This window comes from Microcaecilia unicolor, chromosome 1, assembly GCF_901765095.1.
Source record: "Microcaecilia unicolor chromosome 1, aMicUni1.1, whole genome shotgun sequence".
NCBI lineage: Eukaryota > Metazoa > Chordata > Amphibia > Gymnophiona > Siphonopidae > Microcaecilia > Microcaecilia unicolor.
The window spans coordinates 188060294-188074561 of NC_044031.1; the positions used below are offsets into that span (position 1 = coordinate 188060294).

Consider the following 14268-nt stretch of genomic DNA (forward strand, 5'->3'; position numbering starts at 1 on the left):
GGGACCCCAACCCCCGTCAGCCAAAGTCCTGTGCTGGCCTTCGCGCCTTTGCTTCTCCAATGATCTTCGATTCAAGTTCCTCTGCGTGCGTCTGACGTCAGACGCACGCAGAGCAACTTGGACACAAAATCATTGAAGAAGCAACGCCTCGAAGGCCAGCACAGGACTTCTGCTGACGGGGGGTTGGGGTCCCCCATCAGCACAGGTACTGGACGGCGGCGGGGGATGTTTTTCGCCGAGAAGGGGGAGTCGACTGGGTCGCGGAAAGGGGGGTGAAAACGGAGGGACGGCAGTGTCTGGAACAGCGAGGGAGGGAAGGTGAGGGATGGCCTTGCTATCACCCATTTCCTTCCCTTTTGAAATGGGCATTTTTTACTAGTTTTTTTATGATTTTTAACCATGAAAATGATCGCTCACCATTTGCCACACTGACAGGAATTGTCAGCAATATTCTTAGAAACAAATTGCTATACATTGCAAAATAAGATAGCAGATGTAAATCTCAAAGTGGACATATTCCAAACACTAAAATGAAAATAAAATGATTTTTCTCTACCTTTGTTGTCTGGTGACTTTCTTTTTCTGTCATTGATAAGTCTCTTGACTCTAAAGTTTAGCAATTTCATTAAAGCAAAATATATTTTCACATATCACAGACTCTTCCTATCTAAGGAGAATCTTTTATATAAAAACAAACACCAAAAAAAACCAATCAGATTTTTCACTTACCAGCTATTATACACTACACGTTAGCTAAACTTCCTCTGGTACTGTTGGAACCACCAGCCAATGAAATGGCTTTCAGCTGTAGCTATCCCGTTACCTGATAATTATGCAGTCAAGCCCTCCTCTGGGTGTACAAGCTCAGAAAAAAACCCCAAAAACTTTGAACCACTTACAGATTTTAACAATTACACTATTTAGTTTTTATTTCTCCCCAGTCTCAGTTACACACCTCCCTCCAAACCTGGCTGTTCTCTTTAATTTGAATGTTGTTCAAGCTCACCCTGAATGAGGAGTTCTTTGTACACCAATGGCATATATAGCACTCCTGTGTATCTTTTCAAACAAGTTCAGCAGAGCCTGCCTGTCTCAGTGAGCACTGCTGTAGGAGAGGGGACAGCAGAGAGGAGAATCACAGCTTCAAGTCAAACATTATGCAAGTGATCTGGCCACTTCTTTTCCAAGCCATCATCCTGTGGCCAGCTCAGGTGGGGCTGTCTGTCAGCAGCTCTCATGCAAACTGTCCTTGATAATAGCCAGCATAATCAGATGTTTCTCTACAGCACTTCTTATACTCTTTTCTTGGGATTTGAAGTCATGCTGACCAAGGACCAAATCGGGGGTTTTCCAATGTTATGTCTTTGGGCCCCAAAGACCTGGCATCAGACGCCATAGCCGTATCTTGCTAAGGATGTATAAAGACTTGAAGCAGTGCAAAGAAAAGCTGCAAAAGTGGTATGGGATTTGCATTACAAGATGTATGACCAGACACTTACTGACCTGAACACATATACCCTGGAGGAAAGGAGAACCAGGGGTGATATGATACAGACGTTCAAATATTTGAAAGGTATTAATCCACAAACAAACCTTTTCTGGAGACAGGAAGGCTGTAGAACTAGAGGACATGAATTCAAGTTGGAGGGGGGCAGACTAAGGAAAAATGTAAGGAAGTATTTTTTTCATAGAGAAGGAGTTGGATAGTTGGAATCCCTCCCGCAGGAGGTGGTGGAGATGAAAACGGCAACGGAGTTCAAAAATGTGTGGGATAAACAAAGAAATCCTGTTCAAAAGGAATGGATCCACATCAGCTTAGCGGAGATTGGGTGGCAACACTGTTAATTGGAAAGCAAAGCTAGTGCTGGGCAGATTTCTCCAGTCTGTGCCCTAAAAATGGAAAGGACAAATCAAGGACAGGTATACATTTAAAAACGCTCATACAATGAGTTTATCTTTCTGGGCAGACTCAGATTTTTGTGAAATCTTTGGGGTCAGTATTCAAAGGAACTTATCTGTTTATCGTTTATTCATTTACTATACCGTTACAAATTGTATGCACAAAACAGAATGGTTTACAATATCAGTATAAAAAAATCATAACATAAAAACAAAAAATATAAAAGAATTCCATCAAATTGATAGGAAAGCACGGCAAACTTAAAACAGATTAGCAGGAATTAACCAGATAATGCTGCTGAATATGTCGGAGGCAGTGCCAAAGCCACGGATGGGCCTGGGTGGGCACATGGCACATCTCTGATGTGGCTGATGGGGCTCCCCAAGCCCACCAGCTGAAGACTCCTGACATCTATCCCTCTCCTGTCTCACAGCATTTTGGCATCTCAACTCCCCCCCCCCCCCAATACCTTTAAAAGCCTTCATTTCTATACCAGCAGTGACTCATACCTGCTGTACGCGCTGACCCCAAACCTTCCCTCTGATGCAACTTCCTGTTTCCACACAGATATAACCAGTTCAGAAGAAGATTCAGGACCAGCGTGTGCAGTGGGTATGAGTCGCTGCTGGTAAAGAAATTAAAGCTCTAAAAGCTACGGAGGGCGGGGGTTGAGAGATGTCCATTCGCCTGGGGGAGAGGGGAGGGAGAGATGCCAGGTAGGGTTCTCGTGCTCACCCACTTTAGGCTCAGGCCCACCCATAATTAGGTGTCTGGCTACACCTCTGTTTGGAGATATTCAGAACGCTAATCAGGTAAATTTAGGATGGCAAAAAGGCACTGAATACACTGTGTTATTAATTGTAAGGATCATCATTTTTTTTTAATGCTGATTCCTGCGGGCTGAATATTTATTTATTTTAATTGTTACATTTGTATCCCACATTTTCCCGCATATAGTAGGCTCAATGTGGCTTACAAAGTTCCGTTGAGGTGTGGACAATACATAGTAGTAGAATAATAGTAGTACAGAGTAGTAGTAAAATACAGAGTAGTAGTACAGTTAGATTTGTTGTGTAATGTCCCATACATTTTGCAAGAGTGGGTAATTTGGAAAGGGGTTGAGTGTTGACTGGTGATTAGTTTAGTCGTGTTTTATTTTTCGCTGTTTATGTCGGTTCTGTAGGGTATGCCTTTCTGAAGAGGTGGGTCTTTAGTTTTTTTTGGAAGTTTAGATGAATATTCATGGCTTTTAGGTCTTTTGGTAGCGTATTCCAGAGCTGATTGCATATGTAGGAAAAGCTGGATGCGTATATTGATTTATATTTATATTTAATCCCTTGCACGAAAATGTTTCTTGTTGGTATGTCAATTAGTTCGGTCATGTATGCTGGAGCTAGGCCATGGATTATTTTGTGAACCAGAGAACAAATCTTGAAGGCGATGTGTTCTTTGATTGGTAACCAGTGCAGTTTTTTGTGAAAGGGTTTCACACTTTCAAATCTTGTCTTTCCGAAAATAAGCCTGGCTGCTGTATTCTGAACGGTCTGAAGCTTCCTTAGGATTTGTTCTTTGCATCCTGTATATATACCATTGCAATAATCGACGTAGGATAATACCATTGTTTGAATTATGTTTCAAAAAGTTTCCCTTGGGAAGGATCATTTTACCCGTTTCAGTTTCCACATTGTGTGCAACATTTTCTTGGTAGTGGAAGTGGCTTGGTTCTCTAGTGTTAGGTTGCTATCAACAGTGATGCTGAGGATCTTTAGGTTTTCTGAGATTGGGAGAGTGTATTCCGGGGTATGTATGGCTGCGGGATGATTTGTTCTATGTTGTGATGAAAGAATAAGACAGTGTGTTTTTTCTTTGTTAAGTCTGAGTTTGAATGCCGCTGCCCAGGAATCCATTATGCATAAGCTGTTCTTTATTAAGTTGTTGATCTCTGATGGGTTTGAGTTGAAAGGTATGTATATTGTGACATCATCTGCATACAGGAAAGGGTTAAGGCCTTGATTGGAGAGGGATTTGGCTAAAGAGGACATCATTAGATTGAATAGGATCGGTGAGAGAGGTGATCCCTGTGGTACTCTTCATATTTATGTGCAGCAGGGGAGGGGGAGGGGTAGAACATTCTAAGTAGGGTTGATGAACTCTGGCAGAGTTGGCTTACCACTCTTTGAATGAAAGAAGCCGGATATAGGGTTATAGAGTTTATTATGATGACAGTTTTTTTTTGTTTTGTTACATTTGTACCCTGCGCTTTCCCACTATGGCAGGCTCAATGCGGCTTACATGGGGCAATGGAGGGTTAAGTGACTTGCCCAGAGTCATAAGGAGCTGCCTGTGCCTGAAGTGGGAATCGAACTCAGTTGGTTTCTCGAGTTGGATTGTATTGTACACTTGAATCCTGGTCATCTTGTTTAATGATATTCAAAACAGATTTCCATATACGTATTCTCACATAGAGCTAGGTTGACATAAGTATAGGATGGGTTGGGTGGGAGGTAAGGAGGATATAGGGTTGTTCATCTTGAAAATATATTTGATGATATCTGTATTGATGCTACTTGCACTGAACTTGTTTTTTTTTTCCTGTCATGAATAAAAATGATTTAAATATATTTATGTGCAGTACTAAGTTTTTCCTTTGGTCTATACATCATAGACATTCAAGATGTTCCATTTAGGGGACACGCTTTCCTCACCTAAAATAATGTGCAGTCATTTTAACATTTCAGGTGTACCTGACAGCAGGTTCTGTATATGGGTTAGAAGGCCAGCTAAATGAACTGGAAGATTCTGCACGCAAAATCAACAGTGTTACAACAGAGTCAGAACTAGCTGATCTAGAAGACCAGGTTGCAACAGCAGCAGCTCAGGTTCATCATGCTGAGCTCCAGGTGAGAAAGCCTTTTCCACTCTCTAGCTCAGCGACCTGCTATGGAATTTTGTTGTTAGCTTAAAGTTTCATTGAGTTAATTTTAATCTCTGGAGTTCTGTCTTACTAGCAGTATTTTGCAAATTACTTACTTAGGTAACTATTTATATATGTTGACTGTAAAATAAAAGTAGAAACAACACCTGGTAGCTGTGTTTGGCTTCAGTGTGTGTGTTTAGGTATAGATTTCAGTGGAAATGCCATCAAACCATCAAATTTTGATGCATACCATCTCATATCTGTAATACTGTCTGTGATGTTCTACAGACTGATAGATCAACACTATTTGGTTCATTCTATAGCAGACTATATAATTTCAACATTTGTGCATAGTAATGTAATCTCTTTCTGCTCGGATCAGTTTTAGGTAGAGCACATACCTACTATATATTTTGTTGGTAGGTCCAAGTTGCGACCAATAATCAATGGGGAGCCATTGGTATAATAATTCACACTCTCCACTGACATAAAACTCAGTCCAGGCTACAATTGGGTTCCTGAACCAAAAAGATTTACTTAAAAAATAATCTGAGCAAATTACCACAACAGCAAAACTACAGGCAGAAGCAAGAAACAAAAAGAGTATCATACACTTACAGCCACTTATATTCTCCTTTAGGACTCTCCACTTCTGAGACTCTTCTGTATCTCTTTAACTCAGGTACACCTTCAGAGTTAGTTTTAACCCTAGTTAGTTTTAACCCACTCTTATCTATGTAGATTCCTTGGACTTCTGCATCCCTTCCTGCTTCTCAGGACCTAGATCCCCTATTTATTTCACCTGTTTCTTCAGCTGCTTCTCTCCTTTCTCCTCCTCAGAAGTAGCAGTGGACTGGTTTACTGTTCCAGCTTACACCTCCAAGCAAGTTCAGAAACCTCAGCAATCCTGTCACTGCTCACCACTTCTTTACCTCTTATGGCACAATGGCTGGGCTAGCCAGAGTCTTTGATCACCTCCAGCAAATGATACAGTGGCCGGGATATCAGAGCCAAAGATCCCTCCCCTCCCTCTGTGGTACAATGGCTGGGGAAGCAGAGGTAGGGCTGGTATTAGGGGGGTACAAACAGGGCAATTGCCTTGGGTCCCAGGCCATAGGGGTCCTCAAGCCTCCTTGAAGGTGAAGAAGATACAACCTGCCAGTGTGCTTTGAGGCTTCCTCCAAAATTTCTGCCCTGGGCCCCAGCATGTATAGCTCCAGTTCTGAGCAAGAACCAAAAACAAGTATTCAAACAGGACAGTTTTAAAGTGCTCTGCTTTAGGGGATTTTCCCTTTTACAGTTTTGAAGCAGTAGCGCTGTGAGCCATTGACTAAGGGGCAGGCTCAATGATGCCAGCAATAAACGGTACTCCTAAGGAGCCATATTTTGTACAACAGCTGTGACATTTGAAAATAATGAACCCGCAGGTACAAAATTCTGTCCTTTTTTAAAAATTTCATGGTTCAGCTTTTCCTTTCCTGAAGAGAGAGCTTGTGTCCGTCATTGTACGTAGAAAAGAAAGAACTGAAGAGATACATGACACACAATGGGTGGGAAGGAGGACTTCAATCCTGATTGGCTGATGTTGACATTCTCATCAAGCTAGAGAGAGAGCGCATCTGGACAGGCAGCCCACTGAGGTTTGTTTACATTATCTTGCCCATGGACAAAACACTTTCTCAGATACCTGTATCTCTGCTTCTCCATCAATACACCATATGGAACACTGTACGGTTCATGTCAGAGGCCATGGAGACAGAGGGAGGGAGGCGCTGGCTGGTGGACATGGGAGGAGAGGGGGCACGGACATCGGAGGAGACGTACAGGGGAGGGGCGGGACTGCTGAACCGAGAGGGGATGGAGATGGTGGTGCGAACTCGTAGCGCCTGTGCTTTAGAAGCGTCACGGTTTCCCAGGCAACACAGTGACGTCACTGGAAGGCTTCAGACATTACGAACCGGGCTTCAACTTCCTGGAAGTCAGCTTCAGAATGCTGGAGGTGCAAATTATTATATAGGATTGTCTAACCACCCTTAGGATTCACCTTTGGTTTTAAAAAGCAAAACCACATGTATGTAAGGACTGAATAAATGATTTAAAACAAAGTTTAAAGCAAGTGGTAGCAAGCAATAATGAAACAGTGATGGAATATTCATTCACATAGCAAACAGCCTGAGGCAAAAGATTTATATTCCACTGAACATAAGTCACTTTATATGAATTTGGCGCCGCAGCTACTAGTGTGCTGAACTGGACAATGTTGCCAGTTGCCACATTTTAGATTGACTGAACTTCAGCATGAGGGAAGCCCTTCCCTCATTACCTCTCTGTGAAATAGTAGTAATAAAATAAGGCAAGTGCATTTTTATAATATATCATACCACTGCATTCCAAAAACAAAAGGTGCAAGTGCCCACATGCCATCTTTTTTTCTTTTGATGTAGGCACAGGAAAAGATGTTAAACACTCCAAGGAAGGTCTCTCAAGTCAACCTAATTAATGTTTTGTTTTTTAATTATAATTTGTAAGTCTTATTGTTGAACAGCTCCCGATACTTGGAGTGGAGTAGTAGTCTAGTGGTTAGTGCTTCAGACTTTGTCTGGGGAACTGGGTTCAATTCCCACTGTAGCTCTCGTGACTCTGAGCAAGTCACTTAACCCTCCATTCCCCCAGATACAAAATAAGCACCTGTACATAATGTGTAAACTGCTTTTAATGTAGTTGCAAAAGCCACAGAAAGGTAGTATATCAAGTCTCCCTTCCCTTCCCTACTCACAACATGATGATTGTTTTGGTGACCCGTTACTAGGTGAAAAAAAACATCTCTGCACCAATACAAGGAGCCCCACTCCCACTCCCTACAGCCTACATTACTAGGGAGGGGGAGGGAGAGGATTTAGCTAAAGCTGTAAAAAAGCTGACTAAATGGGACCAGAGGAGGAGGAGACATTTGCAGGTGTCCTTTGTTAAGGAGCCAGCATGCTGGGAGGGTGGGGCACCTTACCTTACTGTAGCATGGTCTTTGTCACAAACAATGTCCAATCTCCGACTCCTGGCCTGGGCTCACACCAGGGGCGTAGCCAGACTTCGGCGGGAGGGGGGTCCAGAGCCCGAGGTGAGAGGGCACATTTTAGCCCCCCCCCCCCGGTGCCGCCGACCCCCCCGGCGCTATTGCCGACAACCCCCCTGCCATTGCCAACACCCCATGCCGCCGCCAGCACCACCACCAACAACTTTGACCCACCCCCTGCCGACAACCCTCTCGACCCCCCCGCCCACCCACCCGCCATCGCATACATTTGCTGGCGGGGGACCCCAACCCCCGCCAGCCGAGGGGTTATTACTGTGGGTGCAGAGGTTTTTACCGCTCCAGCGAGGTGGGGAAATAACTGCTGTTTGCATCTGCTGTAAAACTCTGAAAAACGCTCCTATGTCACTATTTATCTATAGGTTCTAAATATTTCTTCTGCTGATTCTGAGAATCCTGCTTCCTCTAATCCTAAAATGGCTAGCACTAAAAAAAAATAAAAATAAAAACACCTAAGTCCTTCTCAGTTAATGAGGCTATGCAGGAATTCATTTGTGCTCAATGGGCCACTCCAGGTGCCAGCCTTAGGGTGGCCAAGGCAATGTCTCACCTCTATCCCATTTCACAGGATTAACTGCAGAAATTGAAATTGCCCAAGATAGATTCTGTAGTAGCTGCAGTAACCAAGAAGACCACCTTGGAAACGCTGAAATCTTCTTTAAAACGTTCCTTTGAGGTCTCTGCACTTTCTCTGCAGGTGGCTATCTGCAGTTCGTACGCTGTCAGGGCTTGTCTTAGCTGGGTTCAGCAAGCAACAAATTCGTTGACAGGCTTGGGTTACAATTATCTTCTGAGTTTCCAAATATTGAAACATGTCTTGCCTATTTGGCAGACTGCTTGTATGACCTTATTAGAGTGTCTGCCAAACAAACGCCATTGGCAGTTATTGCTCAGCATTTATTGTGGTTACGCCACTGGGCTGCAGATGCTGCTTCCAAAGTGTCTTGTAAAATTTCCTTTCAGGGGTAGACTTTTGTTTGGGGAAGATCTACATGAATTGGTCAAGGATCTGGGTGATTCAAAGTCTCAGCGTTATCCTGAGGAGAAGCCTAAAGCTCCTTTAGATCAGCTCAGACTTGCCTCCATCTTAAGGATACCAAGCGATATTGACCTGACTGGTTTAATTTATATCAGAAGTCCAGATACAGCAGAAATAGTCCTTTTGTTCTGAAAAGCAATCTTCCAACCCAACTTCCAGATCTCCCGGCACTCATTCCTCACAATGATGGGGTTCCAGCCCACTCTTCAATGCAGATCAGAGGACAGCTGTCCCGATTCTGCAAGGAGTGGGCCAAGTTTACTACAGTCCAATGAGTCCTAGAAATTATAAAAGAAAGCTACAAAGTAGAGTTCTCCTCTCCCATCATAGATTTTTTTTGGAGTCCCCATGTAGCGCTTTGTGCAAATGGGCAGTGGTACTCTCCACTCTGCACTCTTTGCAAGAGTTAGGGGTAGTGATTCCAGTGCCCATACAAGACCATGGTCAAAGTTGTTGTTCAATTTATTTTGTGGTACCAAAGAAAGGAGGGTCTCACTGCCCAGTTCTCGACCTCAAAAAGGTCAACAAATTTCTGAAAGACAAGCATTTCCACATGCAAATATTGCATTCCATCATGGCAGCTGTGCAGTCAGGGGAATATCTCTTGGCTTTGGACCTCAAGGAGGTTTACATACATATCTCAGTTTGGCCACTGCATCAGTTATTCCTTTATTTTGCTATTCTAGGACAGCATTTTCAGTTCCAAGCTATGCCATTCGGTCTCGCTACAGCTCCCCAAACCTTTTCCAACATCATAGTGGTGGTGGCCCTGTTTTTGAGAAAGGAGGGCATCAGAGTTCATCCCTATCAGGATTACTGGCTGATTTTGTTCCAAGAAAGTTGTCAAGTCACATCCAGAGTGATATCTCTCTTACAATCGTTAGGTTGGGTCATCAATCTTCCTAAATGCAACCTAATGCCCACACAGACTTGGGAATGCCTGGAGGTTCATTTTGACATAGCTCAGGTCAAGGTCTTTTTACCAGATCAGAGAATGATCAAGCTTCAAAATCAGATTATCCTCTTACTCCTGTCTCCCCACTGTCATACCTGGGATTATGTCCAGGTCTTGAACTCTATGGCAGTGACTTTAGATATGGTGCCATGGGCCAGAGCTCACATGCGACTGCTTCAGCAGTCTCTCGTGCTGTTGGTCCCCAGTATCTCAGAATTATGATCTTCGGCTCCTTTGGACTTCTCAAATGAAGAAGAGCTTGGACTGGTGGCTTCAATCCAGCAATCTAAGCCATTTCTCTAGCCTCTCCCATTGTGATACTGCACACTGCTCAAGATCTATGGAGCAAAACAGAATCACAGTGGCCAAGCAATCATTAGGAGCTCAGGACAGTACGCATAAGAGTTTACCACAGGGCATGCTGACTGGTTCCCCGGTACAATCCCGAGATGCTCTGCCAGCACAGGTCCTGTGAAGTACATAGGACCCATGGCCGGCAGAGCAGAATTAACGTGATAACCCAGCACAGGAACAGGAGACCGAGCTAGCTTTCTGCCTGCCACTGGAAGCCTCCCTTCACACCTAGAGAAAACAGCAGGGGGCCCAGCAAAGGACAAGAGCAAAAATGGTGTGGCAGTGGAATGGGTCAGAGCAAGGCAGGGGCCCTTAAGATTGTTTTTCCTGGGTCTGGCTTTGTCTCTCTGCAGCCCTGCCTAGAAAAAGTGGTAAAGGAGGTTTATTCATGTTCCCTGAGATGAGCAAGAGATTTCTCTGCTTGCTTTTCCAAACACAGCATATAAATAATCATTTAAAGACAACATGAAAAAGCACTACTGTGGGCTTAATTCACCCCAAATCAGGCCTTCCACTTGCCAGCAAAAAATTATTTGTTGCAGTAGGTAAATGAAAAACAAATTAAATTCTATTTCTTTTTGTGTTATTTTAGATTTCGGACATTGAGAGTAGGATTTCAGCCCTTACCATGGCAGGTTTGAATATTACTTCATGTGCACGTCTCACAAGGAAACAGGATCAAACACAAGCGCATCAGGTACAACAAAAAATCTCTTTTTAAGCGTATTGCAGTATTTTTGGAGAATTAGGTTTTTCTGTTTATGAGTGTTTAATACGTATGATTTCCTTATAGATGCAAACCATAGACACATCAAGGCAGCAGAGGAGAAAACTACCGGCACCACCAATGCAAGGTTGGTGAAAAACAAACAAAAACAATGAAAAATCTCATTTTAAATATAAGACCATTGGAGCCCCATTCTGACTGATTGCTGTAGCAAGCACAATTATTTTAGAAATACCCATTATAGTAAACAAGTAGATAATGCTGTTTAACAGATTTTTCAGTATTCATGAAGTGATAGAAAAACTTCCGGGCTCATTTTCGAAAGAGAAGGATGCCCATCTTTCGACACAAATCGGAAGATGGGCGTCCTCCTCACAGGGTCATCCAAATCGGTATAATTGAAAGCCGATTTTGTACGTCCCTAACTGCTTTCCGTCGCAGGGATGGCCAAAGTTCAAGGGGGCGTATCAGAGTCATAGCGAAGGCGAGACTTGTGCGTGCCTAACACATGGACGTCCTTGACCCATAATGGGAAAAAAAGGGCATTCCTGACAAGCACTTGGACGACTTTACCTGGTCATGTTTTTCTTACGACCAAGGCACAAAAAGGTGCCCGAAATGACCAGGTGACCACCGGAGAGAATCGAGGATGACCTCCCCTTACTCCCCCTGTGGTCACTAACCCCCTCCCACCCTCAAATAATATCTTTCAAAATATTTTTGCCAGCCTCTATGCCAGCCTCAGATGTCATACTCAGGTCTGTGACAGCAGTATGCAGGTCCCTGGAGCAGTTTTAGTTGGTGCAGTGCACTTCAGGCAGGCGAACCCAGGCCCATCTCCCCTACACATTTGTGGAGGAAACAGCGATCCCTTCAAAACCCACCAGAAACCCACTGTACCCACATCTAGGTGCCCCCCTTCACCTGTAAGGGCTATGGTAGTGGTGTACAGTTGTGGGTAGTGGGTTTTGGGGGGCTCAGCACACACGGTAAGGGAGCTATGTACCTGGGAGCAATTTATGAAGTCCACTGCAGTGCTCCCTAGGGTGCCCGGTTGGTATCCTGGCATGTCAGGAGGACCAGTGCACTACAAATGCTGGCTCCTCCCATGACCAAAGGGCTTGTATTTGGTTGTTTCTGAGACAGACGTCCTTGGTTTCCATTATCGCCGAAAATCAGAAATGACCAAGTCTAGGGGCGACTATCTTTAGGGATGACCTAAATTTCAAGATTTGGACATACCTGACCGTATTATCAAAATGAAAGATGGAAGTCCATCTTGTTTCAATAATACGGGTTTCCCCGCCCCTCCATCGGGACATTTTGCGAGGTCATCCTCAACAAAACTTGGACATCCCTTTCAATTATGCCCCTCCACGTAAACTAAGGGGCTCTTTTATTAAAATGCATTAAGAAGTTAATGCACAAATTAGCATGCACATTAGGAAGCCCTCTCTTCCCCCAACTCACAACCCCCTCCTCAGGACCTACCCGGGGAGTCTGAAGTGGTCCAATCAGCAGTTATGGGTAGTGGTCATCGCCTGAATCCAAAATGTCTCCTCTACCCCGTAGAGGTAATCTCGTGGTTGTGGTTGGGGGGTGGGAGGACTTTAGTTCGAAGAGATCGCAGTGTACGGAATGGTGAATATGGAATGATCAACATGGCCAGATAGGAAGGGATAGAGGTGTAAATGCCTTGTGCACCAAGGAAAGAATCTTGAGTTTAATTCTATATTCCAGTGATAGCCAGTGAAGGTGCTGTAGGAGTGGTGTGACTCGATCATATCAGGTGGCTCAACAGATGATACAAGCAGCAGTGTTCTGAAGCATCTGAAGGTGTTTTAAGTTTGTTTGGCAATTCCTGTGTAAGCAACATTGCAATAGTCGTATCGAGCATTTATGTAGGCATAAAACAGGGAGCAAAGTGAATTGATATCAACCATGTTTCAAACTGATCTTAGACTACAGAGGAAAAAGAACCCAGTCTTAAGGACATAGGAAATTTGAGGGCAAAAGATATTGCTGAATCAATGATAATCCCTAAGTATTTAAATGAGGAAACAGGTGTTTTGTCTGTCAAACATTATGATTCATTGAAAGTTGAGACAGGGCACCTATGATCCAGCTAATAACAGTTTTTTTTAATCAGGGTTCAAAATAAGGCGTTGGTTCTTGAGCAATGAGGCCACCTTATGGAGGCAGTTCTGCAGAGGTGTGAGATTAATAGAAAGAGGTCCAGTGTAGTAAACTAAAAGGAAATGGTCCGCAAAGGAGTGGGAACTGATTCCAAAAGTCTGAATGAGCAGAGCTAAGGAACTAACTTCTAGAAGGGGAATGCATGTGTATGCAATTTACAGTTTCATTTTTCAGGTACTGGGTGTCTCTCTGGTGGGCTCAGAATCTAAGTAGTATGTTGTACTATTGTTGATGGTAGTTTAATATGTCCAGAAATATTTTCTGCTTGACTAGAGCTTAAGGATAAGTGAGAAGAAATACTTCCCACAGAGGGTAGAATATAACCCTGTTTAGGGACACTGATCTGCTCCCATAGTTCAGCAGGTTGTGGGGGAGGAGTCTTATCCCCAATAATAGGGAAATCTCAGGAGAAAGTTCAGTACTCACGATTGAAGATGAATTATTTTCCATTAGCTGTTGAATACGTTAGTCCATAAGTCCCTTAACAGGTTGTGGCACCATGGCCTTACTCGTGCCTCCTTTATGCTTCTCCAAAAATGAGGAGCAGAGTGGCATTCTCCTTGCTTCTCTGTGGCTCTGAGGGGGCTCCAAAGCAGTGGCGTAGCCACAGGTGGGCCTGGGTGGGCCAGCGCCCACCCACTTAGGGCTTGGGCCCACCCAACAGTAGCACATGTTTAGCAGTACCTGGTGGAGATTCCCAAGCTCTGCCAGCTGAAGACTTCCCCCTGATGGTAACGGAGACGCTACTCTCCACGGTACTGGCACCTGCGCGTGCTCAGTTTTCAGCGCATGCCTGCTGAAGACTGCCAAGGTGGAAAGAAGCATTTTTCTGCCAGCTGAGATATTTTTAGTGGTGGTTTTGGGGGGGAGAACACTTGGTGCCCACCCACTTTTTGCCTATGCCCACCCAAAATCTGTTGTCTGGCTACACCCCTGGGGGTGGGACCTGCCCCTTTGGTCACACTCCTTTGGGCACGTGCCAGCAGGCATGCACCGCAGGCCGAGGACCACTGCAGGGTACCTGCAAAAAGCTGGCCAGCAGGCCCAGCAGATAATATCGGTGACAGGTGGCTTCCTCACTGCCTGCAAGGA

The 14268-nt window shown here is 44.2% G+C and overlaps 1 protein-coding gene across 1 annotated transcript in view; it reads left to right on the plus strand.

Moving 5' to 3' along the window:
* MYRIP (myosin VIIA and Rab interacting protein) overlaps positions 1-14268 on the plus strand; it is a 492137-nt gene that overhangs the window by 460177 nt on the left and 17692 nt on the right. The window contains exons 13-15 of the mRNA XM_030203295.1: positions 4639-4800; positions 10846-10950; positions 11047-11107. Coding sequence (XP_030059155.1) covers positions 4639-4800; positions 10846-10950; positions 11047-11107 — 328 coding nt within the window. The remainder of the gene's footprint in view (positions 1-4638; positions 4801-10845; positions 10951-11046; positions 11108-14268) is intronic.